The sequence below is a fragment of the Atractosteus spatula genome, chromosome 16 (genome assembly GCF_055471065.1).
Source record: "Atractosteus spatula isolate fAtrSpa1 chromosome 16, fAtrSpa1.hap1, whole genome shotgun sequence".
Lineage (NCBI taxonomy): Eukaryota > Metazoa > Chordata > Actinopteri > Semionotiformes > Lepisosteidae > Atractosteus > Atractosteus spatula.
Window position 1 is genome coordinate 17,746,832 of NC_142721.1, and position 26,168 is coordinate 17,772,999.

At 52.9% G+C, this 26,168-nt stretch overlaps 2 protein-coding genes across 5 annotated transcripts; one reads left to right on the plus strand and one right to left on the minus strand.

Annotated features, from left to right (window-relative positions):
• Positions 1 to 152: 152 nt before the first annotated feature.
• Positions 153 to 9,532, minus strand: chid1 (chitinase domain containing 1). 4 transcript variants are annotated; one of them, XM_088934503.1, is made up of 13 exons: positions 9,376 to 9,532; positions 7,773 to 7,897; positions 7,511 to 7,657; positions 6,741 to 6,873; positions 5,851 to 5,895; positions 4,278 to 4,384; positions 3,926 to 3,987; positions 3,724 to 3,816; positions 2,087 to 2,188; positions 1,847 to 1,999; positions 1,672 to 1,752; positions 1,481 to 1,523; positions 153 to 1,027 (listed from the first exon to the last, which is right to left on the minus strand). In XM_088934503.1, exons 2-13 carry the CDS (start codon positions 7,878 to 7,880, stop codon positions 929 to 931), a joined length of 1,173 nt encoding a protein of 390 aa, XP_088790629.1. In that variant the 5' UTR covers positions 7,881 to 7,897; positions 9,376 to 9,532; the 3' UTR covers positions 153 to 928. The 4 variants fall into 4 exon arrangements, with proteins under 4 accessions (XP_088790629.1, XP_088790631.1, XP_088790628.1 ...); XM_088934505.1 differs by lacking the exon at positions 9,376 to 9,532 and adding an exon at positions 8,821 to 9,031 and having other exon boundaries at positions 6,741 to 6,798; XM_088934502.1 differs by lacking the exon at positions 9,376 to 9,532 and adding an exon at positions 8,821 to 9,031.
• Positions 9,526 to 24,579, plus strand: ddb1 (damage specific DNA binding protein 1). Its single transcript, XM_088934501.1, has 27 exons — positions 9,526 to 9,694; positions 10,342 to 10,490; positions 11,447 to 11,563; positions 11,852 to 12,073; positions 12,185 to 12,299; positions 12,441 to 12,538; positions 12,621 to 12,779; positions 12,861 to 12,944; positions 13,024 to 13,140; positions 13,221 to 13,323; positions 13,430 to 13,505; positions 13,591 to 13,699; positions 13,827 to 14,005; positions 15,206 to 15,366; positions 16,129 to 16,236; positions 19,932 to 20,139; positions 20,744 to 20,839; positions 20,923 to 21,034; positions 21,369 to 21,492; positions 21,787 to 21,951; positions 22,118 to 22,212; positions 22,542 to 22,712; positions 22,806 to 22,915; positions 23,022 to 23,191; positions 23,289 to 23,391; positions 23,541 to 23,664; positions 24,037 to 24,579. The coding sequence occupies exons 1-27, from the start codon at positions 9,634 to 9,636 to the stop codon at positions 24,118 to 24,120; spliced, it is 3,420 nt and encodes a 1,139-aa protein (XP_088790627.1). The 5' UTR covers positions 9,526 to 9,633; the 3' UTR covers positions 24,121 to 24,579.
• The last annotated feature ends 1,589 nt before the right edge of the window (positions 24,580 to 26,168 follow it).

A 26,168-nucleotide genomic window follows, 5' to 3' on the forward strand; every position in this document is an offset into this window, starting at 1 on the left:
TCTGGACACCGAGGGTCAGTAGGATCACTGGACACTAGCATGACCCCGACCCCAGGGCTCACACTCAACTGTAAACTAGAGTCTCAAGAACAATTCCAGATTATCTCCAGATAACATTGAAAGAGAATAAAAAGCCATTTCTAATGACAAGGTGTTGGAACGTTTGTTTAATAAACTGGACTGCAACAAGACTGTACCAACTGCACAAAGGCAGTACTGAACTACTGTCCAGATTGGACACACCGCTGTCCCTGACTGTACTAACTGGACACACTGCTGTCCATCGCTGTACTGAACTACTGTACTGACTGGACACCACTGTCCATCACTGTACTGAACTACTGTCCTGACTGGACACCACTGTCCCTCACTGTACTGAACTACTGTCCTGACTGGACACCACTGTCCCTCACTGTACTGAACTACCGTCCTGATGGGGTGAAGGCAGGAAAGAGGCACACAGAGATGCACAGAGAAGTCATGAGATCAAACCCAGGAAGCGTTACAGTTGGAGTCTGAGACAATGATCAGCCTCTCTTTCATTTCCTGGGCCCACAGTGGAGGGTCACACACATGTCAGCAAAAGCCTTTATTTGTCTGCATTAACTGCTTGGATTTCCATCCATCTATGAAATTCTGGGCTCTCAAGCTATGAGTCCGTCTTCAGGACGGACAGCAGGAGACATGGTGATTTCTGGAACAAACTGTCCAGCCATTTCACTAAACCAACTCGCTTGGATCTGGACTGGATGAGAGTCTGGCATCGATAAGCAAGACAGGCCAAATGGAGAACTTTCACTCAACTGATATTTCTTTCTTACTACAGCGACATATTGTGTGTGGAGCAGGGGGTCACTGTCTGCAGCTGTCTGTCTGCGCAGGTCTGCTGGTGTCAGGCTGTCTGTCTGCGCAGGTCCGATCTGGAGTGTCACAGCAGGTCATAGAAGTAATCCAAGCCCTGGCCAAGTTCCCACACAGACACTCCTGTCCCCAGTTCTGAAGCCAGGTCCAACCGCATCTGGATAGACTGGGGAGAGAAGAGAGTGAGACAGGTGAGGAGAGGGAGAGTGGGACAGGTGATGAGTACAGCAAGACAGAGGAGCAGGAGAGTGAGAAAGGGGAAGAAAGGGAGAGTGAGACAGGTCAGGAGCCCAGTGAGACAGGTGAGGAGAGGGAGAGTGGTGATGAGCATAGCGTGACGGAGAGCAGGAGAGTGAGACAGGTGATGAGCACAGTGAGACAGAAGAGTGGGAGAGTGAGACAGGTAAGGGGCACAGCGAGACACCTGTCTCACTCATAAATAAAAAAAACAGAAGCAGACACAGAGACTACGGACACAAAGCAGTGCCACATTCAGGCACAACAACACAAAACCTGCAGGGTGGAGGCACAGGCAGGCAGGCACAGACACAGGGTGAGGGGCAGCAGCACAGCGAGTCAGGAGGTGGCTGGGGAGTGAGATGGACATCAGGAGACTCACCTTGAGTGTGGGGTAGTAGACCACATGCTTCACCCCACTGCTCCTGAGCAAAAGAAAGAGATGAAATAACAGCATCAGGGTTTGATTATTGCTTACAAACTGGTGTCAGGAGTCAGGGAGGGGGGTGTAGACAGGGAGTCGGGGACGGGGGTGGACACAGGGAGTCGGGAACGGGGTGCAGGCGGACTGACCTCTTGTACTCAAAGTAGTGTTCAGCTGCTTGCTGATCCCACTCCATGCGCGGTTTGTACTCCTTCAGCAGCTCTATGTACCTGACTCAGAGGGACACAGAGAAGACACTGAACAATTGTTACCGTCACGGTGTGTCGCAGGGGGCTGTGTGTGGCCAGCGGAGGTGCTGCTTACCTGCTCCCCAGGACTGGCTCCCCGCCCCCTTGCCGAGAGAAATCCAAGCCATAGAAATTGAGTCCCAGCAAAATTTTGTGTCTCCAAACAGCCTTGGGGTCCAGCACATGCACACAAGCACGAACCCAAGGCAGTGGAGCACTAGGGCCAGGCCTGCCGGACACAGAGAGAGACACTGAGACAGTGCTGCGGTCACACGGTCATGTGCAGGTCAGGCTGTGTGCCAGAAGGAGTTCTGACCTGCTAGGAGTGGAGTAGTCATAGGTCATCAGGCTGAAGCCGTCCACAGTGGGAGCCAACTGCTCAAACTCCTGAGGACCAAACATGCCCGGCTGGTCAGAGCTGAGAGGAGAGAGAGTTCAATATCGATATCAATGAGTTGGCAGGATTGTTGGAACAGTCTGCAGCTCCTGGTCTCATACAACACGACACAGAAATCAAGTTCCTGCTCTATGTAGATGACCTGGTCGTGCTGTCGCCCATAGAACAGGGGCTGCAGCAGAACCTGGCACTGCTGGAGCAGTACTGTCAGACCTGGGCACTGCCAGCCCATTTGGACAAGACCAGAGTACATAGAGTAGATCTATGTACAACCCATTGCCCTATACGGCAGTGAAGTGTGGGGTCCCCTCACAGACCAGAGAAAAACACCTAACAATACATGGAGGGCCGAATTAGGTCATTATCAATAAACATACAGAAGAGAGTATTGGCTACACTTAAAAAACAGCGACCAAAACTCCTACCACCACAAAGCCCTGCTGAGCCAAGAGCTGAGCCCAAAACAGAGCCCCCTGAGCCAGCTAGTCCTGAGGCTCACTGACCTGAGCCACACCGACACTAACCAGCATCAGGACAGCACTGCTAGAGCACCACAACTCAGACTCAACCACATCACAGCACAGATCAAACAGCAATATCTCACACACTGGGACACACACAGGAGGAAGAGGGAACAGTTGAACTGGCAGCCCAGTATGTGATCTCCAGTCCCAGCCTGAGGAACAGTGAGCCTGTCTCTCAATAATGTTCCATGTGTTTGTATGTAAATGTATTACGCTGTGTCTATATTGTAAATATCTGTAGACAACTTATGTTAATTGTATTTGCTTTGGCAACACTGATTTATTCATTGGTCATGCCGATAAAGCATCTTGAATTGAGAATTGAGGAGAGAGAGAGGCTGGTCAGAGCTAGGGCAAAGAGAAGAGAGATTCGTTATTGCAAATTAACCCTCTAACCAATTTTTTTATAAGGTGGTTGTAACAAGCTGGCCCACAGGTCCAGCATCCTGACTTGTGTATCTTGTTGTTTTCTTTCTATCAGAGGTCCTTCAATGAATTAAGGATCAGACCCTCTACCAGTTTTGCATGGTTCATGAGGAGCATAATATCCACATATCCACAGAAGTCATCCTCATCTCTAATATGGAAATTCTCACCCCGATTAAAAGAATGGAGTTGAGAGGATGTGAGCGCTCTCTTGTGGCTCCAGGTGGAATTACTGGTGGCTTTGTCACAGTGGTCTTTTATAGGAATAGGAATTTGAGTAAAATGTAATAATAGGAATAAAATTTGTCCAGGGCACTGGAGTAACACCCCTACTCTTTCTGAGAAACATCCTGGAATTTACATATCATCTGAAGGACGGGGCCTTTTTACAGTATAGTGTCCCCGTCACTATACTGGGCCATTAGGACCCACACAGACCGCAGGGTGAGCGCCCCCTGCTGGCCCCACAAGCACCTCTTCCAGCAGTGGCCTTAGCTTTCCCAGGAGTCTCCATCCAGGTACTGACCAGGCTCACCAGCTGTGGGCTGAAGGGTGATTTAGCTGCTGGAAATAACTGTGGTGATATAGCAGAAATCCTTTCTTTACCTGGGGACTACGCCAGGGGGGATGACCAACACACAGCCAAGCTGGCTGGACCGCAGGGTCTCACAGAGATGGGTGACCAGGTGGACCAGCTCCCTAGAGACAGAAGCCAACATGTTAAGTCAGCTCCGCCGTGAAACAAGGAGAAAGACAGACGATAGAGATACAGACTGACGGAAAGCCAGTGACGGTCTAAGTTCCTCACACTCTCCTGTGTCCTCCCAGCTGACTCCACATCTCCAGCACAAAGCCATCGTACCCCTCTGCCTGTCGAGACACAAGGGAACCCCCACAGGTAAGTCTGACAGAGCTACAGAATCCTTACAGGGGTTCTTTACGATGTGCAATGCTGCCTCATTGTGGCCAGGTTAAGAAATACACATTGCTGGCCATCTTAAATAAAGTACTGGACTGGACTGGGCTATAGAATCTTCTACTGCCCCGCTCTCCTCATTTCTCAGCTCCAGGTTAAAACAATTTCACAGGAATGGACATAATAACACTTTATTACAGTACAGACAAAAAGCTATCCCCCCCCCCGCTTCTCCCCTCTGTACCTTGGCCACCTCCACTGCTTCCCCGGCCAGCTCCTCGATCTCGTCCTCGCTGGACAGCACGCTCTCGTAGTCCTGGTAGGACCAGCCGTCGAACAGCAGCCGGGGCCCTGCCAGAGCGAGAGGGAGACCAGTGAGCCTCGAGTCTCGAGGGGTGAGAGAGCTGAAGAGGGAGAGAGAGTCTGCACAAGCTCCATGCGGAGATCTGTCATTTCCAGGGCCAGGGAAACGCACAAGCAGGCACAGTGGCAGACTGCACCAGCACACAGGGAAGCACTCAATTATCCAGACAATCTGCACAACAACAATAACAATTTGTGCCATCTGTCACAGCCTGAGGAACAGACAGTGAGCCTGTCTCTCAATAATAATAATACAGTGTGTGATCTCCTGTCCCAGCCTGAGGAACAGACAGTGAGCCTGTCTCTCAATAATAATAATACAGTGTGTGATCTCCTGTCCCAGCCTGAGGAACAGTGAGCCTGTCTCTCAATAACAATAATACAGTGTATGATCTTCTGTCACAGCCTGAGGAACAGACAGTGAGCCTGTCTCTCAGTAATAATAATACAGTGTGTGATCTCCTGTCCCAGCCTGAGGAACAGACAGTGAGCCTGTCTCTCAATAATAATAATACAGTGTGTGATCTCCTGTCCCAGCCTGAGGAACAGACAGTGAGCCTGTCTCTCAATAATAATAATAATACAGTGTGTGATCTCCTGTCCCAGCCTGAGGAACAGTGAGCCTGTCTCTCAATAACAATAATACAGTGTATGATCTTCTGTCACAGCCTGAGGAACAGACAGTGAGCCTGTCTCTCAGTAATAATAATACAGTGTGTGATCTCCTGTCCCAGCCTGAGGAACAGTGAGCCTGTCTCTCAATAACAATAATACAGTGTATGATCTTCTGTCACAGCCTGAGGAACAGACAGTGAGCCTGTCTCTCAGTAATAATAATACAGTGTGTGATCTCCTGTCCCAGCCTGAGGAACAGACAGTGAGCCTGTCTCTCAATAATAATAATACAGTGTGTGATCTCCTGTCCCAGCCTGAGGAACAGACAGTGAGCCTGTCTCTCAATAATAATACAGTGTATGATCTCCTGTCCCAGCCTGAGGAACAGTGAGCCTGTCTCTCAATAATAATAATACAGTGTGTGATCTCCTGTCCCAGCCTGAGGAACAGTGAGCCTGTCTCTCAATAATAATAATACAGTGTGTGATCTCCTGTCCCAGCCTGAGGAACAGTGAGCCTGTCTCTCAATAATAATACAGTGTGTGATCTTCTGTCCCAGCCTGAGGAACAGTGAGCCTGTCTCTCAATAATAATAATACAGTGTGTGATCTCCTGTCACAGCCTGAGGAACAGAGAGTGAGCTTGTTTTATGTAATGTATGTAATTGTCCAGAAGTATGTATGAAATGTAAAATTTTTCTATTCTACAGTATTCACTTTGGCAACACAGTAATTCATCAGTAATGCCAGTAAAGGGAGAGGTGAAGGAGAGAGGGACAGAAAGAAAGATGGAAGGGGGAGAAATGGAAAAAGGAAGAGGAGGCAGATGTCCAAACTCACAGATCTTGATCTTTCTGTTACTCTTCCTCACCGCTCTCATCCACCCTGTCGAGAGAGAGACGTTACCCCTGTGCTCTTTTACACCTGTTTCAATGTGCAGCTTGTGATGTAAGAGCTCCCTGTGCTGCTGAAGCACACTGCTCAGTATGCAGGCCAGGGACTCCTGTGAGTCCTGTGGGTTTTCTGAGCCACTGCTGCTGTTCTAGTGCTCTCAGTGCTAGACAGGGATGCTGTGCTGTGCAGCAGTGTGTAGTGTTGTGTAGCGATATGTAGTGTTGTGTACTTTTGTGCAACTTTGTGTCACCCTGGTCAGAGTCGTGCAGGCCTGTGATGTTGTGTTGTGTAGCAGTGTGTACTCTTGTGTAGTGTTGTGCAGCGGTGTGTCACCCTGGTCAGATGCGGGCCTGCACGACGTGTTTTGTAGCAGCATGCAGTGTTGTGTACAGTGGTGTGTCACCTTGGTCAGAGTTGTGCAGGCCCGCAATGTTGTAATCTGTACTAGTGTTTAGTGTTGTGTACTGGTGTGTCGCCCCGGTCAGCCTCGTGCAGGCCCGTGATGTTGTGTTGTGTAGCGTTGTGTAGTGGTGTGTCACCCTGGTCAGTCTCGTGATGTTGTATTGTGTAGCAGTGAGTAGTGTTGTGTAGTGGTGTGTCATCCTGGTCAGAGCCGTGCAGGCCCGTGATGTTGTGTTGTGTAGCAGTGTGTAGTGGTGTGTAGCAGTGTGTCACCCTGGTCAGAGTCGTGCAGGCCTGTGATGTTGTGTTGTGTAGCAGTGTGTAGTGGTGTGTTACCCTGGTCAGAGTCGTGCAGGCCCATGATGCTGTGTAGCAGTGTGTAGTGTTGTGTACTGTTGTGCAGTGTGGTGTAGTGTTGTGCGGCGGTGTGTCACCCTGGTCAGAATCGTGCAGGCCTGTGATGTGGAAACTCTCTCGCCCTCGGCGTCGCAGCTGCAGCCACACCGGAGACACAGAGGTCAGCTTTGCCCCAAACTGCTTCGCCACATCGTAGCCATGAGAGTTCCACTGAGAGAGACAGAGAGCTGAGTCCCAGCACTGCAGTCTCAAACACACACACACTCCTCAGCAAGAACAAGAGCACAGAGACCTGACTCCAGCTGAGCTGCCTGAGCCTTCGCACTGCTCAGACAGAGAACACAGTGAAAGCATGAAGAGCAGATGAACGTGAAACAGCCTGCAGCAGGGCACGCACCCTGCAGAGAGGAACATATTCACTGTGTGTGTTGTATCACTTTGTCTTATGGATAAACATTTTAGCACGACTTCCAAGGCAAGAATTGCCAATAATGTCTGTGAGGGGGAGGAGCTGAGAACAAACCAGAGTTGCCACATGGTCCATCAGCTTGTTCTATAATTAAAAGCTGATTGATTATTAAATTGATTAAATTAATAAATTTGATTGTTAAATTAAAGCTGATCGATCCCATGATCTTGTCTAGTCATTTGCTGGAAGGAACCGGGATATCAGCTTCAACATGTCTGGGCAGCGTGTCCACACCTCCCCCACCCTTTGAGTAAGGACACAGTGTAAACTGTGCCTCCTGTGCGTGTGGCACAGCTGACCACAAAGACGTCCTCTTGGTTGACTTTGTTGAGAGAGGGGGAAGAGAATGGCACAAGAACAAGCAGCCCTCTCCCTTACCGGAGTGATGTAGCCGAGCACAGCTCCCCCGAACACTGGCTGACCCGCCTTCTGGGCGCAGAACCGCTGGTGCTCGCGAACGATGTCCTTCGCCTTGGGGTCTGACACCACCAGCCCGCGCTCCTGCACTGGCCTGTCCGCCGGGGCCTGATCAACACAGCCAAGCGGGCATGATGACGGACCGGCAGGATGCGAGAACACGCGTGTGCACAGCAGGGCAAAGACACGCTGAGCTGTGCCACACCAACAGGCTCAGACCCACCTGCTTCTCGGGGGCTTTCAAGGACGGTTTCAAATCGGATTTGGAGAGCGTGGTGTCCACCAGCAGAACACGCAGCAGGATGGACAGCAGAGAAAGCACAGCTGTCATCTCAGCACTGCTCGACCCTGCACGGAGGGGAGACATGCAAGTAAGCAGCGCCTTGAGACAACGGGACAGGGTAATACAGAGACACACTGGACAGAGACGCACTGGACAGGTGTATATACACATGGGACAGGTGTAGATATACACATATAATAATAATTGCTTACACTTATATAGCGCTTTTCTGGACACTCCACTCAAAGCGCTTTACAGGTAATGGGGATCCCCTCCACCACCACCACCAATGTGCAGCCCCACCTGGATGATGTGACAGCAGCCACAGTGCGCCAGAACGCTCCCCACACATCAGGTCTCAGTGGGGAGGAGAGCAATATTCATAGATGGGGTTTAGGAGGCCAAGACTGGTAAGGGCCAATGGGAAATTTGGCCAGGACACCGGGGTTACACCCCTACTCTTTTTCGAGAAATGCCCTGGGATTTTTAATGACCACAGAGAGTCAGGACCTCGGTTTTACGTCTCATCCGAAGGACGGCGCCTGTTTACAGTATAGTGTCCCCGTCACTATACTGGGGCACTAGGACCCACACAGACCGCAGGGTGAGCGCCCCCTGCTGGCCCCCACTAACACCTCTTCCAGCAGCAACCTTAGTTTTTCCCAGGAGGTCTCCCATCCAGGTACTGACCAGGCTCACACCTGCTGAGCTTCAGGGGGCTGCCAGTTGTGAGTTGCAGAGTGATATGGCACGGGACAGGTGTGTATATATACATATATACAGAGACGCACTGGACAGGTGTATATATACATATAATGTATACAGAGACGCACAGAACGAGTATATAAAAAGATGGGTATTTGCAGGTCTAAAGCTTAACAAGATGCAAAACCAGCTCTAAGGTTAGAGCACGGTAGCACAGTAAATGGATCACACTCTAAAGCGAAGTACAAGAACTCCCCTCCAACTACAGCAACGAGACACGTACCGCGGTTTGGCGGCAGCAACAACAACCGTCTTAGCGCCCTCGCTTCACTTGACCGATACGGAGTTCACAGGGCTAAATCACTCTCCGCAGATGCCCCTGTCAGTGCATTCCCTGTGTTTAAATTGGTATTTTAAAAGTGTCCGTGTGAACCGACCTGCACCGAGTAACGTTAAGCTAGCTAGCCCGCAGCCAAGCAACTCTCGCTACTCTGTCTCCACCGCCCGCTCGCTATTGCAGGAGGCGCAGACCGGAAGCGCTCGCCATTGGCTGCTCTGCGGAGAGAGCCCGCCTCTTAAAGGCACAGAGCAACTTTTAGGTTTACGCTTGTGTTCGCCGACACTAAATTGAAACAACCCGGAATTAAATGTTACCGAACCGAGAAGATTTTTTTGTCATTTATTTAAAAAAACGCATCGCATGTTTATATTTTGTAATATGTTGTGACAGGGCCATCCGAGTGCATTGTTAATATCGGACGCTGTGCAGGCCTGTGCCCCAGACAGCGGTTGGGCTGCACTGTTACAGACCCTGCTGGGACAGACTAAACTGCGACACCTTCAACGCAGCACTGGCGCGCTGTTTGGGTTAATCATTGCCGCAGTGGAGCAGAGATTTCTTTCACGCTTCACACGCTGTGCACAGCTCCTGCTTCTACAGCCTCTTCCTGCTGAGCTGGTCTGCGGGCCGGGCGCTGCTCGGCCTCCGCCGCGCCAGGGGGCGCTGTGCCGCGGTCTGTCCTGCTGCGGGCACAAGCGCGCAGATTAGCGGTAGTTTGCCTTCGCCTCGGTGTGTGTTACATCTCTGCTCAGCACCATGTCGTACAACTACGTGGTGACGGCTCAGAAACCCACTGCAGTTAATGCCTGCATTACCGGTAACTGTCTATATTTCTGCTTTCGAAGTGTCCGGTCGTGGCCTCGGTGCTACCGTCACCGTGCTGCCCCTGCGCGGCGTGGCGCGCCTAATTGAGCCCCCGGCTCAGGTGGAGGCCTGCGGTGTTATTGTCCTGCTGGCTTCTTATTTCCTGCGTTCTGCCCGCCTGCCCTGGCGAAACGGGAGTAAATCTCTGAGATGAAAAGGGTCGAAGGGTCGTTTTTCTAGCAGGATTATTTCCGAAAGGCTGTTGATAATCAGCGGTGCCTTCGGTGTCGCGACCTGACCCCGGGACTTGGGGCTCCCAGTCCGGGTTGTCGCCGCTGACCGAATGAGCCTGACTGGACAGCGTTCAGTGTCCTTGGGTGCCGGGATCCCGGACACCCCGAGACAATGGCTATCGTTCCCTAATTGAATAAAATTGATTTTTATTTTGTGACTTAAATCGACTCGAATCCCTTCTGCCTTCCAGGCTGGGTTGACGGAGCCTCTGCAGCCTGTGGAGCTCTGGGTCGCAGCTGCAGTGTCGTGTCGCTCGGGTTGTAGCAGCTCTGGGAGGTGGTGGCTCAGGCTAGAGAGGGGGGAGCCGCAGGGCTGACCTGCTCCTTCACCACTCTCCTTTCCTCTCCCATGTTCCTCCTGCCTCAGGACACTTCACCTCTGCAGACGACCTCAACCTGCTGATCGCCAAGAACACGCGGCTGGAGATCTATGTGGTGACTGCGGAGGGGCTGCGGCCCGTCAAGGAGGTGGGGATGTACGGCAAGATCGCAGTGATGGAGCTGTTCCGACCCAAGGTGAGCAGGAGAGAGACAGAGGGAGACACCTGGGCACTGACAGCCCATCTGGACCCAGAGTGGGGCTGCAACAGAGCCTGGCACTGCTGGAGCAGTACTGTCAGACCTGGGCACTGCCAGCCCATTTGGACCCAGAGTAGGGCTGCAGCAGAGCCTGGCACTGCTGGAGCAGTACTCTCAGACCTGGGCACTGCCAGCCCATCTGGACAAGACCAGAGTCATAGTTTTCCAAAAGAAAAGTTTCAGGGAAACGGGTACAACTTTATACTGAGCAACAACACATTGGAGCACACATCCAGCTACACAACTCGGTCTGACTATCAGCTCATCTGGGAGTTTTGACCTGGCAGCTAAGGCACTGAAGGAGAATACATCCAGGGCTTTCTATGCCATTAGATGGAGGCTCTATCAACGCATCCATAAACATTTTGCTGCAATATTTGAAAGTGTAAGCCAACCCATGCCCTATACGGCAAGATAGGTGATATGGCAGGGTTATTCTACATACGTTGGCAAGACTGTAATTTACCCATCATGCCAATAAAGCCATTTCTATGTGAGAGGGGAAGTGAAGGACCAGAGTGGGAGAGTGAAGAAGAGACAGGAAGGAGGAGGGATAGAGGGGAGAGAGTCTGCTTGGATTCATTTCTCCTGACATGAGAAACTTCGCTGCCATACAGAATTAGTTCCACTTTAGATTTTCAGGAGGCTTGATTTCTAAACATGGTAAGTTCAGCCGCGACTGGCTGAGGCACCTGACTGTGACAATATAACTATGTAACTTCTGCATGTTAAGCTCATACGAATATATATATTTCTAAACATCCCACTTCTTGGTACCTGTGTCTCTCCAGAAAAGATTGGCTTCTACATGCAGTCTCTCTAGCTCTGGACTAGCAGGTGCAGGTGGAAGATGCCCTCTTTGTCTGCATGATATTTCTGTGTTGGTCCTGCAGGGGGAGAGTAAGGATCTGCTTTTCATTCTGACGGCCAAATACAACGCCTGTATTTTGGAGTACAAGCAGAATGGTGACAGCATCGATATAATCACCAGAGCCCATGGCAATGTGCAGGTACAGTACTCACACACCTGCTCACCAGAGCCCATGGCAATGTACAGGTACAGCACACACACACACCTGCTCCCCAGAGCCCATGGCAGTGTGCAGGTACAGTACACACACACACACCCCTCCCCAGAGCCCATGGCAGTGTGCAGGTACAGTACACACACAGTACATATGCGCACAGCACGCACGCACAGCACGCACGCACAGCACGCACGCACAGCACGCACGCACGCACGCACAGACAGACAGCTGGAGAGTGCAAACAGGTGGCCCATTCTCTTCCCGTGTCAGGACCGGATTGGCCGGCCCTCGGAGACCGGGATCATCGGGATCATCGACCCGGAGTGCCGGATGATCGGGCTGCGGTTGTATGACGGCCTGTTCAAGGTCATCCCGCTGGACCGCGACAACCGGGAGCTGAAGGCCTTCAACATCCGGCTGGAGGAGCTGCAGGTCATCGACGTGCACTTCCTGTACGGCTGCCCCGCGCCCACCATCTGCTTCATCTACCAGGTACTGCCCGGACCGGCGCCCCCATGTGGTGGGGTGTGTGGTGTGGTGTGCCCGTGCCAAAGGTCCGAGTCGGTGTCTCCTTCTGCTTCCTGATCCGCTCTGTTGTTCCAGGACCCCCAGGGCCGCCATGTCAAAACCTATGAGGTCTCCCTGCGGGAGAAAGAGTTCAACAAGGGGCCCTGGAAACAGGAGAACGTGGAAGCTGAGGCTTCTATGGTCATCACAGGTAGGGGAGTACTGCTCTCTGGGAGAGACGGGGGTGCACTCTGTGCGCGAGAGGGGGACGGGAGGTGCGCTCTGTGCGCGAGAGGGGGATGGGAGGCGTGGGCTGAGGCAGGGGCAGTGTGTAACTTGTGTGTTCTCTTAGTGCCCGAGCCGTTTGGAGGAGCCATCATCATCGGGCAGGAGTCCATCACTTACCACAACGGAGACAAGTACCTGGCCATAGCGCCCCCTACCATCAAGGTGAGGCCGTGCAGGGCCCCGTGGGCTGCCTCCCTGGCACCGGCACTGCTGCACTGACTCTGCTCCTGCTGTGTCCCCCCAGCAAAGCACCATCGTGTGTCACAACCGCGTGGACCCCAACGGCTCGCGCTACCTGCTGGGCGACATGGAGGGCCGGCTGTTCATGCTGCTGCTGGAGAGGGAGGAGCTCATGGACGGCACCGTGGCGCTGAAGGACCTGCGCGTGGAGCTGCTGGGAGAGGTACCCGGGGGCGCTCCAGGGCGGGGTCCGGGGGGTGCAGGGGTAGAGTGGCACTGACCTTCCGCCCGTCCCTCTCCACAGACCTCCATTGCTGAGTGCCTGACCTACCTGGACAACGGCGTGGTGTTTGTGGGGTCCCGGCTTGGAGACTCGCAGCTCGTGAAGGTACAGGTCTGCCCCCGTGCAGTCCAGCCCCAGGGGAGGGCCGTCCGCGCCGCCCTGACGCTGGCCCTCTGTGTTGCAGCTGAACGTGGACAGCAATGACCAGGGCTCCTATGTAGCCGTGATGGAGACCTTCACCAACCTGGGCCCCATTGTGGACATGTGTGTGGTGGACCTGGAGAGGCAGGGGCAGGGCCAGGTATGTCCGCCGGCGCCCTGGCTCCGCGGGGAGGTCCGGCTGAGGCCATGCTTGACCTTTGGCTCTCGGTCTCGTTGCAGCTCGTCACCTGCTCAGGAGCATTTAAGGAAGGCTCCCTTCGGATCATCCGGAATGGCATCGGCATCCATGAGCACGCGAGCATCGACCTTCCGGGAATCAAAGGTCGGCTATTGATTGCGAGACCGGGATGCGGGAGCTCTGGGCGCCTGTCTGCCGGCGGCACGCCCTGCTCCGGTGAAGTAACTCTTGCTCTCTGCCTTGCTGCCAGGCTTGTGGCCCCTGCGCTCGGAGGCCGGTCGCGAGACGGACGACATGCTGGTCCTGTCCTTCGTGGGTCAGACCAGGTGAGGCGGGGTGAAGGGCGCGGGTTCGGAAGGGGGGGCGCCGAGCGAAGCGCGGTTTGGTTCTCACATGGCGTGCCGTCCGCAGGGTGCTGATGCTCAGCGGGGAGGAGGTGGAGGAGACCGAGCTGCCCGGGTTCGTGGACAATCAGCAGACCTTCTACTGCGGCAACGTGGCCCATCAGCAGCTCATCCAGGTGCTGGCTGGTGGGCGTTGGACCCGGAGCTTGAGCGAGCTTGGCCGCGCGGCTGGGCTGGGCGCGGTGGGTTTGGCCTCGCCGGTCCCGTGTGCGACCGCGCTGAAGTCACATGTCTGTGTGGCAGATCACCTCGGGCTCGGTGCGGCTGGTGACGCAGGACAGCAAGGCCATGGCCAGCGAGTGGCAGGAGCCCAGGGGGCGCAACATCAGCGTGGCCGCCTGCAATGCGGGCCAGGTGGTGCTGGCTGTGGGCCGGGTGCTGTACTACCTTGAGATACACCGAGGAGAGCTGAAGCAGATCAGGTACTGACACACGAGAACGCGAGGGTTACAGACGAGCATCGGACATCTGGCCCTGATGCTTGGGTCTCATCCAGCTGTATCTTGAACGTGGGCAGGGTCTCATGTTGAAACAACATGGCTGGCCAGCTTGTTCCACACTCCCACATCGCTTTCTGTAAAGATGTGCCCCCCCCCTGTTGTTAGTGCATTTTAAAGTTTCACGTAGCCTCTATTTGTGATCACATTTCATTGTGTATTTTGTCAAATTTGACTGGTTTGACTTTTAATTATTTTGGATACAGTTGTTTCTTCTGTAACGCATGTTTACATTGTGCGAATTGGATCTAGTGACTATTAAAGAAGGACGTGTGTTGGATATAGTGCGGTCTCATTCTGGAATGAGCTCTTCAGGCGTAGGAGGACAGGAGATGCAGCTCAGTGGGCATCGTGAGTTTGTCTGCAAGTGGTGGTTGAGCTTTGCTGGATCATTTAATTATTGTGAGCTTTCCTAACATGTTGTGCCTTCTTGATTGTCATTTTGGGTGACCAAGAGGCCACAGACCTGTATAGAAAGTGCTGTGCTGGTGGAGATTGAAAAAGAAAGGATATAAGAATTGTCTTTGAATGAAATGAAATTGTGATGGTGTTCATGCCGCAGGTCTTTAGAGACTGCTGCTGAGATAAAGCTTTCTTGCTGGAACAAATGAACTGCTAGCAAAATGGCAAGGTCTGAAAAGTTCATTATTTTTTATTAATTTCAGTCTTATATGTACTGTATTGTGTATTATTTTTTAAATTCATTTTGGTTAAGGATGCATTTTTTCTGGATCTTCTATGAAATATTATAATGGCAGCTCTCAGGCGGACAGTGGCCTGCTGTCTTACTGACAGTGATTCACACTGACTGACACACCTGCTAGTAGGACTTGCAGAGTCTGACCTTGTTTCTCTCTCTCCATTCTTTCATCTAATTACTTTCTCTGCCCCTTCTGTCTCTGTCCTTCTTCTCCCTGTCTCTGCTCCCTTTGTGTCTCTACCTGTTCTGTTCCTGGCTCCATCTCTCCCTGTTTTGTCCCTTTCCTCCTGTTTCCATCCTTTTATACATTTCCTGCTCTCCTTTCTGTTTCCTTTCTCCCTCTGCCTTGTTGCTCTTCTGCTCTCTCTCTCTCTCTCTCTCTCTCTCTCTCTCTCTGTCTCTCTCTGTCCTCCTCTGTCTCTCAGCTCCACAGAGATGGATCACGAGGTGGCGTGTGTGGACATCACAGCGCTGGGTGAGGGGACCGAGTCCCGGCTGTGTGCTGTGGGCCTCTGGACCGACATCTCAGCCCGGGTCCTGCGGCTGCCGGACTTCAGCCCCCTGCACAGAGAGATGCTGGGCGGAGGTGAGGGGCATCGAGGGGCGGCTGACACCCAGACTGGAGCATGAGGACAGAGGGCTCGTAGCAAAATAGAAATAGATCTCAACTGTTTGGCTATTTGCAAAGATAACGAGTTTTCAATAAACTTGCATTACAAGATTTTGGGCTCTTACAGTAGGAATACTTATTTTAACTGTGAGTTCATCAGACTGTACTAACCGAGTCATATTGATTATTTTGGAATCTTTTAATAAAATGGCTAAACCCGATCTCACAAAATAGTAACAAAACATTGCATATTAAAAAAGTTTGTCATGTTAAGAATAGTAGTTTTAATATAAAACATGTAAAATAAGAATAATTTACAAGTACTGTAAATACTGGACTGTAGTCTTTTACATTTAAACATCAAGGTACATTTTAAATGGCAAGATATCTTATTTACTAAGTTATTTGAAAAATGTCTTGTTGGGGTGCTTTTCAGCAGAGACAGGTCATGGTTTATCATGAACTGTGTCCTTGCTCTCAGCATCCACCATGCCTTTCACAGTGCAGGGTGTTGAGTACTATGTGTGTAAAAACGAAATGCTCAGCATTTTGTGCTTTTTTCTTCCATTACTGAATCGCTAGCGTGTGTTGGAATTTGGGTGGAATCATTTATTCCTGGAGCTGCTCCCACAAGAAAGATTAGAGATGAACTATTGGAACGTTTGTTTTTGCTTTTCGCAAACAAATTGAGCGCATCCTGTCAGTGACATTGCTACCTTTCGTCCTCTGTGTGAGCAGAGATCATTCCTCGTTCCATCCTGATGACAACATTTGAGGGCAGCCATTACCTGCTGTGCGCGCTGGGAGACGGTGCACTCTTCTACTTCGGTCTGGACATTGAGACAGGTGTGCTGGGAGTGTGGTCTGGGCGTCTCTCTGTGTTGCTCAGGAGGGGGGGAGTGTCTCCCAGTGTGTGTGTTGCTCAGGAGGGGGGGAGTGTCTCCCAGTGTGTGTGTTGCTCTGGAGGAGGGGGAGTGTCTGTGTGTGTGTGTGTTGCTCTGGAGGAGGGGGAGTGTCTGTGTGTGTGTGTGTTGCTCTGGAGGAGGGGGAGTGTCTGTGTGTGTGTGTTGCTCTGGAGGAGGGGGAGTGTCTATGTGTGTGTGTGTGTTGCTCTGGAGGAGGGGGAGTGTCTATGTGTGTGTGTGTTGCTCTGGAGGAGGGGGACTGTCTGTGTGTGTGTGTGTTGCTCTGGAGGAGGGGAGTGTCTCCCAGTGTGTGTGTTGCTCTGGAGGAGGGGGAGTGTCTGTGTCTGTGTGTTGCTCTGGAGGAGGGGGAGTGTCTGTGTCTGTGTGTTGCTCTGGAGGAGGGGGACTGTCTGTGTCTGTGTGTTGCTCTGGAGGAGGGGGAGTGTCTGTGTGTGTTGCTCTGGAGGAGGGGGAGTGTGTGTGTGTGTGTGTTGCTCTGGAGGAGGGGGAGTGTGTGTGTGTGTCTGTTGCTCTGGAGGAGGGGGACTGTGTGTGTCTGTGTGTTGCTCTGGAGGAGGGGGAGTGTGTGTGTCTGTGTGTTGCTCTGGAGGAGGGGGAGTGTCTGTGTGTGTTGCTCTGGAGGAGGGGGAGTGTGTGTGTGTGTGTTGCTCTGGAGGAGGGGGAGTGTGTGTGTGTGTCTGTTGCTCTGGAGGAGGGGGACTGTGTGTGTCTGTGTGTTGCTCTGGAGGAGGGGGAGTGTGTGTGTGTGTGTTGCTCTGGAGGAGGGGGAGTGTGTGTGTGTGTCTGTTGCTCTGGAGGAGGGGGACTGTGTGTGTGTGTCTGTTGCTCTGGAGGAGGGGGACTGTCTGTGTCTGTGTGTTGCTCTGGAGGAGGGGGACTGTCTGTGTCTGTGTTGCTCTGGAGGAGGGGGAGTGTCTGTGTGTGTGTTGCTCTGGAGGAGGGGGAGTGTCTGTGTGTGTGTTGCTCTGGAGGAGGGGGAGTGTCTGTGTGTGTGTTGCTCTGGAGGAGGGGGAGTGTCTGTGTGTGTGTTGCTCTGGAGGAGGGGGAGTGTCTGTGTGTGTGTTGCTCTGGAGGAGGGGGAGTGTCTGTGTGTGTGTTGCTCTGGAGGAGGGGGAGTGTCTGTGTGTGTGTTGCTCTGGAGGAGGGGGAGTGTGTGTGTGTGTTGCTCTGGAGGAGGGGGAGTGTGTGTGTGTGTTGCTCTGGAGGAGGGGGAGTGTGTGTGTGTGTGTTGCTCTGGAGGAGGGGGAGTGTGTGTGTGTGTGTTGCTCTGGAGGAGGGGGAGTGTGTGTGTGTGTGTTGCTCAGGAGGGGGGGAGTGTCTCCCAGTGTGTGTGTTGCTCTGGAGGAGGGGGAGTGTCTGTGTCTGTGTGTTGCTCTGGAGGAGGGGGAGTGTCTGTGTGTTGCTCTGGAGGAGGGGGAGTGTGTGTGTGTGTGTTGCTCTGGAGGAGGGGGAGTGTGTGTGTGTGTGTTGCTCTGGAGGAGGGGGAGTGTGTGTGTGTTGCTCTGGAGGAGGGGGAGTGTGTTTGTGTGTTGCTCTGGAGGAGGGGGAGTGTCTGTGTGTCTGTGTTGCTCTGGAGGAGGGGGAGTGTCTGTGTGTCTGTGTTGCTCTGGAGGAGGGGGAGTGTCTGTGTGTGTGTGTGTTGCTCTGGAGGAGGGGGAGTGTCTGTGTGTGTGTGTGTTGCTCTGGAGGAGGGGGGGTGTCTGTGTGTGTGTGTGTTGCTCTGGAGGAGGGGGAGTGTCTGTGTGTGTGTGTGTGTTGCTCTGGAGGAGGGGGAGTGTCTGTGTGTGTGTGTGTGTTGCTCTGGAGGAGGGGGAGTGTCTGTGTGTGTGTGTGTTGCTCTGGAGGAGGGGGAGTGTCTGTGTGTGTGTGTGTTGCTCTGGAGGAGGGTGTGTGTCTGTGTGTGTGTGTGTGTTGCTCTGGAGGAGGGGGAGTGTCTGTGTGTGTGTGTTGCTCTGGAGGAGGGGGAGTGTCTGTGTGTGTGTGTTGCTCTGGAGGAGGGGGACTGTCTGTGTGTTTGTGTTGCTCTGGAGGAGGGGGACTGTCTGTGTGTGTGTGTGTTGCTCAGGAGGGGGGGAGTGTCTCCCGGTGTGTGTGTTGCTCTGGAGGAGGGGGAGTGTCTGTGTCTGTGTGTTGCTCTGGAGGAGGGGGAGTGTCTGTGTCTGTGTGTTGCTCTGGAGGAGGGGGACTGTCTGTGTGTGTGTGTAGCTTTGGAGGAGGGGGACTGTCTGTGTGTTTGTGTTGCTCTGGAGGAGGGGGACTGTCTGTGTGTGTGTGTGTTGCTCAGGAGGGGGGGAGTGTCTCCCAGTGTGTGTGTTGCTCTGGAGGAGGGGGAGTGTCTGTGTCTGTGTGTTGCTCTGGAGGAGGGGGAGTGTCTGTGTGTGTGTGTGTTGCTCTGGAGGAGGGGGAGTGTGTGTGTGTGTCTGTGTTGCTCTGGAGGAGGGGGAGTGTGTGTGTGTGTCTGTGTTGCTCTGGAGGAGGGGGAGTGTCTGTGTGTGTGTGTTGCTCTGGAGGAGGGGGAGTGTCTGTGTGTGTGTGTTGCTCTGGAGGAAGGGTACTGACTGTGTGTGTGTGTTGCTCTGGAGGAGGGGGAGTGTGTGTGTGTGTGTGTTGCTCTGGAGGAGGGGGACTGACTGTGTGTGTGTGTTGCTCTGGAGGAGGGGGAGTGTCTGTGTGTGTGTGTTGCTCTGGAGGAGGGGGAGTGTGTGTGTGTGTTGCTCTGGAGGAGGGGGAGTGTGTGTGTGTGTTGCTCTGGAGGAGGGGGAGTGTCTGTGTGTGTCTGTGTTGCTCTGGAGGAGGGGGAGTGTCTGTGTGTGTCTGTGTTGCTCTGGAGGAGGGGGAGTGTCTGTGTGTGTCTGTGTTGCTCTGGAGGAGGGGGAGTGTGTGTGTGTCTGTTGCTCTGGAGGAGGGGGAGTGTCTGTGTGTGTGTGTTGCTCTGGAGGAGGGGGAGTGTCTGTGTGTGTGTTGCTCTGGAGGAGGGGGAGTGTCTGTGTGTGTGTTGCTCTGGAGGAGGGGGACTGACTGTGTGTGTGTGTTGCTCTGGAGGAGGGGGAGTGTGTGTGTGTGTTGCTCTGGAGGAGGGGGAGTGTGTGTGTGTTGCTCTGGAGGAGGGGGAGTGTGTGTGTGTTGCTCTGGAGGAGGGGGAGTGTGTGTGTGTTGCTCTGGAGGAGGGGGAGTGTGTGTGTGTGTCTGTGTTGCTCTGGAGGAGGGGGAGTGTCTGTGTGTGTCTGTGTTGCTCTGGAGGAGGGGGAGTGTGTGTGTGTGTGTGTTGCTCTGGAGGAGGGGGACTGACTGTGTGTGTGTGTTGCTCTGGAGGAGGGGGAGTGTCTGTGTGCGTGTCTGTGTTGCTCTGGAGGAGGGGGAGTGTCTGTGTGCGTGTCTGTGTTGCTCTGGAGGAGGGGGAGTGTGTGTGTGTGTTGCTCTGGAGGAGGGGGAGTGTCTGTGTGTGTTGCTCTGGAGGAGGGGGAGTGTGTGTGTGTGTTGCTCTGGAGGAGGGGGAGTGTGTGTGTGTGTGTGTTGCTCTGGAGGAGGGGGAGTGTGTGTGTGTTGCTCTGGGGGAGGGGGAGTGTGTGTGTGTGTGTCTTGCTCAGGTGTCTAAGCCTGCTGCTCCCTGCCCAGGTGCGCTCAGTGAGCGGAAGAAGGTGACCCTGGGCACTCAGCCCACAGTGCTGCGCACCTTCCGTTCGCTCTCCACCTCCAACGTGTTCGCCTGCTCCGACCGGCCCACCGTCATCTACAGCAGCAACCACAAGCTTGTCTTCTCCAACGTCAACCTGAAGGAGGTGAACTACATGTGTCCTCTCAACTCGGAGGGGTACCCCGACAGGTGAGCTCCTCTGCACGTGCTCTAGAATCCGGGGTGAGCTGTGATAGTGGGGTATCCCCACATCATCCTCCTTTGTCATTCTCAGACTTTTTCTGGTTCATTTCTCTTAACTTTCTGTCCTACTGCTTCCTGGGTGTTCATTTGTCTCCCATAACCCCTCTGTCTCTCTCTCTCCATCTGTCTTCCTCTCTCTCCTCTGTAATCTCCTATCCTTATTCCTTACAATCTCCTCTCCTTCTCTCTCCTCTCTCCTTACAATTGCCTCTCTCCTCGCAGATCTCGTAAGAGCTTCCCCATGTTGTATGGTCTGTGTGTGTGAGCGCCCCCGGACCGGACTGGGTCTGGTCTGTGTGTGTGAGTGTACCTGGACAGGATCGGGCCTGGAATTAATATGTTGCTTTGCAGTCGTTAAAAAAGTTTTCTTTTTATTATCGCATTTTATCCGATATTATGTCTAGTTAAGATTGGGTCCTTTCAGATTGTCAGAATTGTACTTGAACAATTTGTGTACTTTTTCTGACGTAAAATTCAGGAACTGTCCCTAACAGTGCTTTCCTCTCTCTCTCTCGTCGGGCTGTGTTCGCTTTGTTGCTGTCTATGTCAGTTTGGCTCTGGCCAATAACAGCACTCTGACCATCGGCACCATTGATGAGATTCAGAAGCTGCACATTCGCACTGTCCCGCTGTACGAGAGTCCCAGGTGAGAGACGACACGCTTACTCTCTGACACTGTTGGAACACTGACTGGCTCCGCAATGCTGACGCTCTGCATCTCTCTCCCAGGCGGATCTGTTACCAGGAGTCCTCGCAGTGCTTCGGAGTGCTGTCCAGCAGGGTTGAGGTGCAGGACGCCAGTGGGGCCACAGCAGCTGTGCGCCCCAGCGCAAGTACCCAGGTACGCAGGCCGGTTTGTGGGGCGTCTGCTTCCTTGTGTTCGCGGAAATTTGGCCACTCGATTGAATAATTAACATCTCTGTCTGTCTCTTAGTCTGTCCAACCATGTCAGTAATGTTCTTGTCTCACGCTTTGTCCAACACTGTGGGCTCGGTCCACCAGTGTCAGCTCCAGTCATGTTTGTTCTGGTCTCGGGCTCTGTCCACCAGTGTCAGCTCCAGTCATGTTTGTTCTGGTCTCGGGCTCTGTCCACCAGTGTCAGCTCCAGTCATGTTTGTTCTGGTCTCGGCTCTGTCCACCAGTGTCAGCTCCAGTCATGTTTGTTCTGGTCACAGGCCCTGTCCACCAGTGTCAGCTCCAGTAAGCTGTTTCCCAGCAGCACGTCGCCTCACGAGACTTCATTTGGTGAGGAGATGGAAGTTCACAGCCTGCTGATTGTGGACCAACACACTTTTGAAGGTGAGGCTTTTGCCCCATTGTTAAAAGTCAAGTTAACCCCCCCATACAAGAAAAACACAGTCACTGCGCCCCCCCCTCCTGTACCGGGAGAGCGGGGTCACTGCGCCGCCCTCCTGTACCGGGACAGCGGGGTCACTGTGGAAGTGATGAAGGCAGTGAGGGTCTGGCCTGTTTCCCTGGCAGCAGGGAGAGTCTGCAGAGGTTTAATTTTCTGAAGTGACTTCTGTGGCAGTATGCCTGTGTCAGGGCAGGGTTTTCTCTCCCTGAGGCTGACTGCTCTGCTCTTCCCGCCAGTTCTGCACGCTCACCAGTTCCTGCCCAGCGAGTATGCCCTCAGCATGGTGTCCTGCCGTCTGGGCCGAGACCCCGCCGTGTACTTCGTCGTGGGGACGGCCATGGTGTACCCCGAGGAGGCCGAGCCCAAGCAGGGGCGCATCATTGTCTTCCACTACACTGATGGTGAGGCAGCGTGCGGCAGTGCCCTGTGGAAGCTCTGTAAAGCTTCTTTACGCAAAGGGGGTTGGGGGTCTGGAATGAGCCACCCTGCCAGGTTGTGGATGGCTGGGTGGGATCCTGGGTTTTCGCCAGGCAGGGATGGGCTGACGTTGCTGTCTCTGTCCCGCAGGGAAGCTGCAGACCGTGGCGGAGAAGGAGGTGAAGGGAGCTGTGTACTCCATGGTGGAGTTCAATGGCAAACTGCTTGCCAGCATCAACAGCACTGTGAGCATCTGTCTGCCAGATCTGTTGCTGTCAGTTTTGCTTGTCTGAGTTCAGTCTAGAGAAGAGCAACCAGAAGGACTGTCCCGCATGCATGAAGGACAGTGTCCCACACTGACAGGCTGGAGGAACTGAGTCTCTTTAGTCTGAAGGGAGTGTCCCTCATTGACAGGCTGAAGGAACTGGGTCTCTTCAGTCTGATGGGCATCTGTTACCTCTCTTAGTTTGTGACATCTGCCAGCGTGACTTGTGTGGTTGTCACTGTAGCTCTCTCCTGGTCGTCCTGCTTGCCTGCCTTTCTCCTCTCGTGTCTCACAGCTGTCTGTCCGCAGGTGCGTCTGTACGAGTGGACCGCGGAGAAGGAGCTCCGCACAGAATGCAATCACTATAACAACATCATGGCCCTGTACCTGAAGACTAAGGGCGACTTCATCCTGGTGGGGGACCTGATGAGGTCAGTGCTGCTGCTGGCTTACAAACCCATGGAGGGCAACTTTGAGGAGGTAAAAGTGGGAGGAAAAAGCCTGTAAACGTGTCAGATGAAAATATCACAGGCTGTTCGTCTGCTGTACTAATTGTGATCTTTGATCCTTTAGATTGCTCGTGACTTCAACCCCAACTGGATGAGCGCGGTGGAGATCTTGGATGATGACAACTTCCTGGGGGCAGAGAATGCCTTCAACCTGTTTGTGTGCCAGAAAGACAGGTAACTGCAGTCGCCCCCCTCCGCGCCCCTCCGGCCCGAGCTCTTTCCTTCGCTTCCTCCTGCCGCCCGGCTCTGTGCTTGACTGTCTCCCTCCTCGCCCGCCCAGCGCCGCCACCACTGACGAGGAGCGACAGCACCTGCAGGAGGTGGGCGTGTTCCACCTGGGCGAGTTCGTCAACGTGTTCTGCCACGGCTCGCTGGTCATGCAGAACCTGGGCGAGAGCTCCACGCCCACGCAGGGCTCCGTGCTGTTTGGCACCGTCAACGGCATGATCGGTGAGGAGGGGTGGGGTAGGGGGTAACGTGGGAGTGGGGTGGGTGTCCATTCTGGAGCAGGGTGACCCTCCTCTATCTGTCATTGTCCCTCCCTCAGGGCTGGTGACCTCTCTGTCGGAGGGCTGGTACAGTCTGCTGATGGACCTGCAGAACAGACTCAACAAGGTTATCAAGAGTGTGGGCAAGATTGAGCACACCTTATATCCTTTTGCACTCTTATTGTTGGGTAAAAAATGTAAAAATGTTGTTATTGCTGTTACAAATACTGCAGCCTTATTCCGCTCACAGCACTATGGCGCAGCCTGCTGTGCAGCCCTGTCAACAGCTACACGTCCTTAATCTTTCTCACCTGGAGGTCATTCCACACCGAGCGCAAGACGGAACAGGCGACCGGCTTCATCGATGGCGACCTCATTGAGAGCTTTCTGGACCTCGGCCGTGCCAAGATGCAGGAGGTGGTCAGTGGCCTGCAGGTCAGTGCAGCTACAGGACCATCTACGGAAGAATTGGCGGCTGTTCTGGATGGGATGTTAATTTTTTTTCATATTGTTTAAAAATAGTCTGAATTTGTTAAATCTGTGCTAACAATCTCTTAGTAGCCTGGGGTGTCTATTTTGCGCATTTTGTGCAGTATAACATCTTAGTTAGACCACTTTTCAAGAAGTAGTGGGAGGAAATGGGAATGAAAAATAGCCCCGAGCTCTAACACGAACTAAGAGCTCTAACCTGCTGGTCACAAAAGACTGGTTTCTAGAAAAAACACAGGAACCCGGGTCTCTGGGAGGTGGTAGCTGGGGCGAGGGTGTTTCAGGCTGAGGGGTGTCATGCTGCTTTCCTTGTTTCAGATTGACGATGGGAGCGGGATGAAGAGGGAAGCCGCAGTGGATGAGGTCATCAAGATCGTGGAGGAGCTGACCAGAATCCACTAGCAGAGCTGCTAGGAGGAAGATGGGGGCCTGATGTGTAAATAAGTATAAATAGAGTGACGAGGTGTGAACTGACTGGCTTTTCTACAGGGAGCAGTGGAAGGTGCTGTACCAACAGATAGGCTGCAGCCTGACTGGAAAACCTCAGTGAGCAGAACAGAGCAGTCAAGAGCCAGACCCGTCACTCCACTCCACTGGCGATTTCTACACAGGCAGCAGTTCTTTGTGTGGACAGTTCACGGTTAAGCAGCTGTTGGCCTGGGATGTACTCAAGTTCCGGACAGCAGTGTCAAGTGTATGGGAAGGTATGTTGTCCAGTGTCCACAGCTAGGACGCAGCCGGGCTAGTCTGTCCGAGGGGAGCGGTGTCCTCGGCAGGAGCTGTGGGGGCGTCAGCGTGAACCCGTGTTTCTATTGTGAGCCATTGGCTTGTAGTTATTAATAAAGTTTGACAGCTGTACCCTGGTGCTTGTGTTTTTTACTGTCTCAGCTGTTTGGGGTGGTGGGGACATCGTTCGTGGAAGTGAGGGCAGGGCAGCCCTCCTGTCCTGCAGGCAGCAGCCTGGCCTCTCAATTCTGACCCTCTTTCCCCAGCTCTTTCAATATTATGATTCTCCCTTCTTCTTCATTCAGTCTTGATACTGTCATGACTGCTTTATTGTATTTGAGAATTAAAAGCCAAAAAACAATTGTTTACTGTACATTTTCTGTCTACACTTTATTGTATATTTGGATCTGCCCAGTGACAGCAGCTATTGTCAAAGTGGGATGGGCAGTTGTCAGTGGGCATTGCTGTGGACGTGAGCACACTGTTCTCGTCCTGTTAAAGCCCCCGAGGACCTCGCAGACTGCTCCAGAGGCACTTCCGAAGCTCCAGCAAGTTCCTCTGCTGCACGTTCTGAGACCTGGTGTTCGATTTCATGGATATGCAAGTGACACTTGGATTTACATTTCAACCTGTTTGCTCCTTATCTCTTGACTCCACTTATCTCTTCTCTGTGTAACATCAGGCTCTGGTTGACATTGAGTTCCTTGAAGCGAAATAGTGACAAAACAGGAATTTTACTGGTGGGCAGCAAAGGTCTTGTAAAAGCTGGACAGCTTCCCCGTAATGGTGGTAATTCCCCATTCAGAGTCAGCCATAGTTGGGAATCTGGGAGTTACAGAGGATCCTCTTCTGTTCAGCCCCTTGTGGATTTTTTTTCACCTTGGGAATATTTCCAGCCTTAGGCGGTTTTTAACGGTGAAATTGAGTGCCAGATTTGTGCATTTATAACATTAAGGCCTGATTTTTGCAACTCTTTACTCTATGGGCTCCTTAACATTCTTCTCAACAAGTTGCAGTGTTCCCAAAACTTTGCAGCTAGACTAACTTGCACCGATCCCTAGCAGCAAATCACTCCTACATGTTAATCTCTGCATTGGGTGCCAATGAACTCACATATCTGTGACTGTGGAGTGGGAGTGAGCATCGGTAAAAAGTCAACGCCCCTGGTGAGGGGACAGAGGCACCGGTGTGAGGTTAGCATGGACTGAAAATAACACAAAAAGGGTGAAAAATAAACGAAAAGGCAAAAAGAAAGGTGTACTGCTATGCCTCGTGACCTCCAGGCTGGGCTTACCCTGTTTAACAGGGTCCAGTCTGGTAGAACATTGCGCGTAAGGCCAAAACAAAATAAAAACTCAGTGTGGGGAAAAGGCTGTGCCTGCCCAAGTGAAGATACGTGCAACCCCCTCCGGGACTGTCTGTGTCAAAGTCCCTCTTCCGTGGGTGTCCAGTGTGCCTTAATAGGACCCGCCCAGCTGGGGCTCATCATCCTGAAGCCAGGACAGCTGGGACTACAAAAGCAAGGCACTGTGTAATGCCACATATTCAATATAAGATCAAACTTCTAAATAATCTGGCTCCATCATGCATCCCTGAACTCCTCCATGTTTACACTCCTTCCCACAGGCTGGGCTCAGCTGAGGCTGGTCCTCTGCTCACTGTCCCCAGGACTAATGCTCGGACTTCTGGTGAAAGTGCCTCCTCTGGCGCTGCTCCATGGTTAT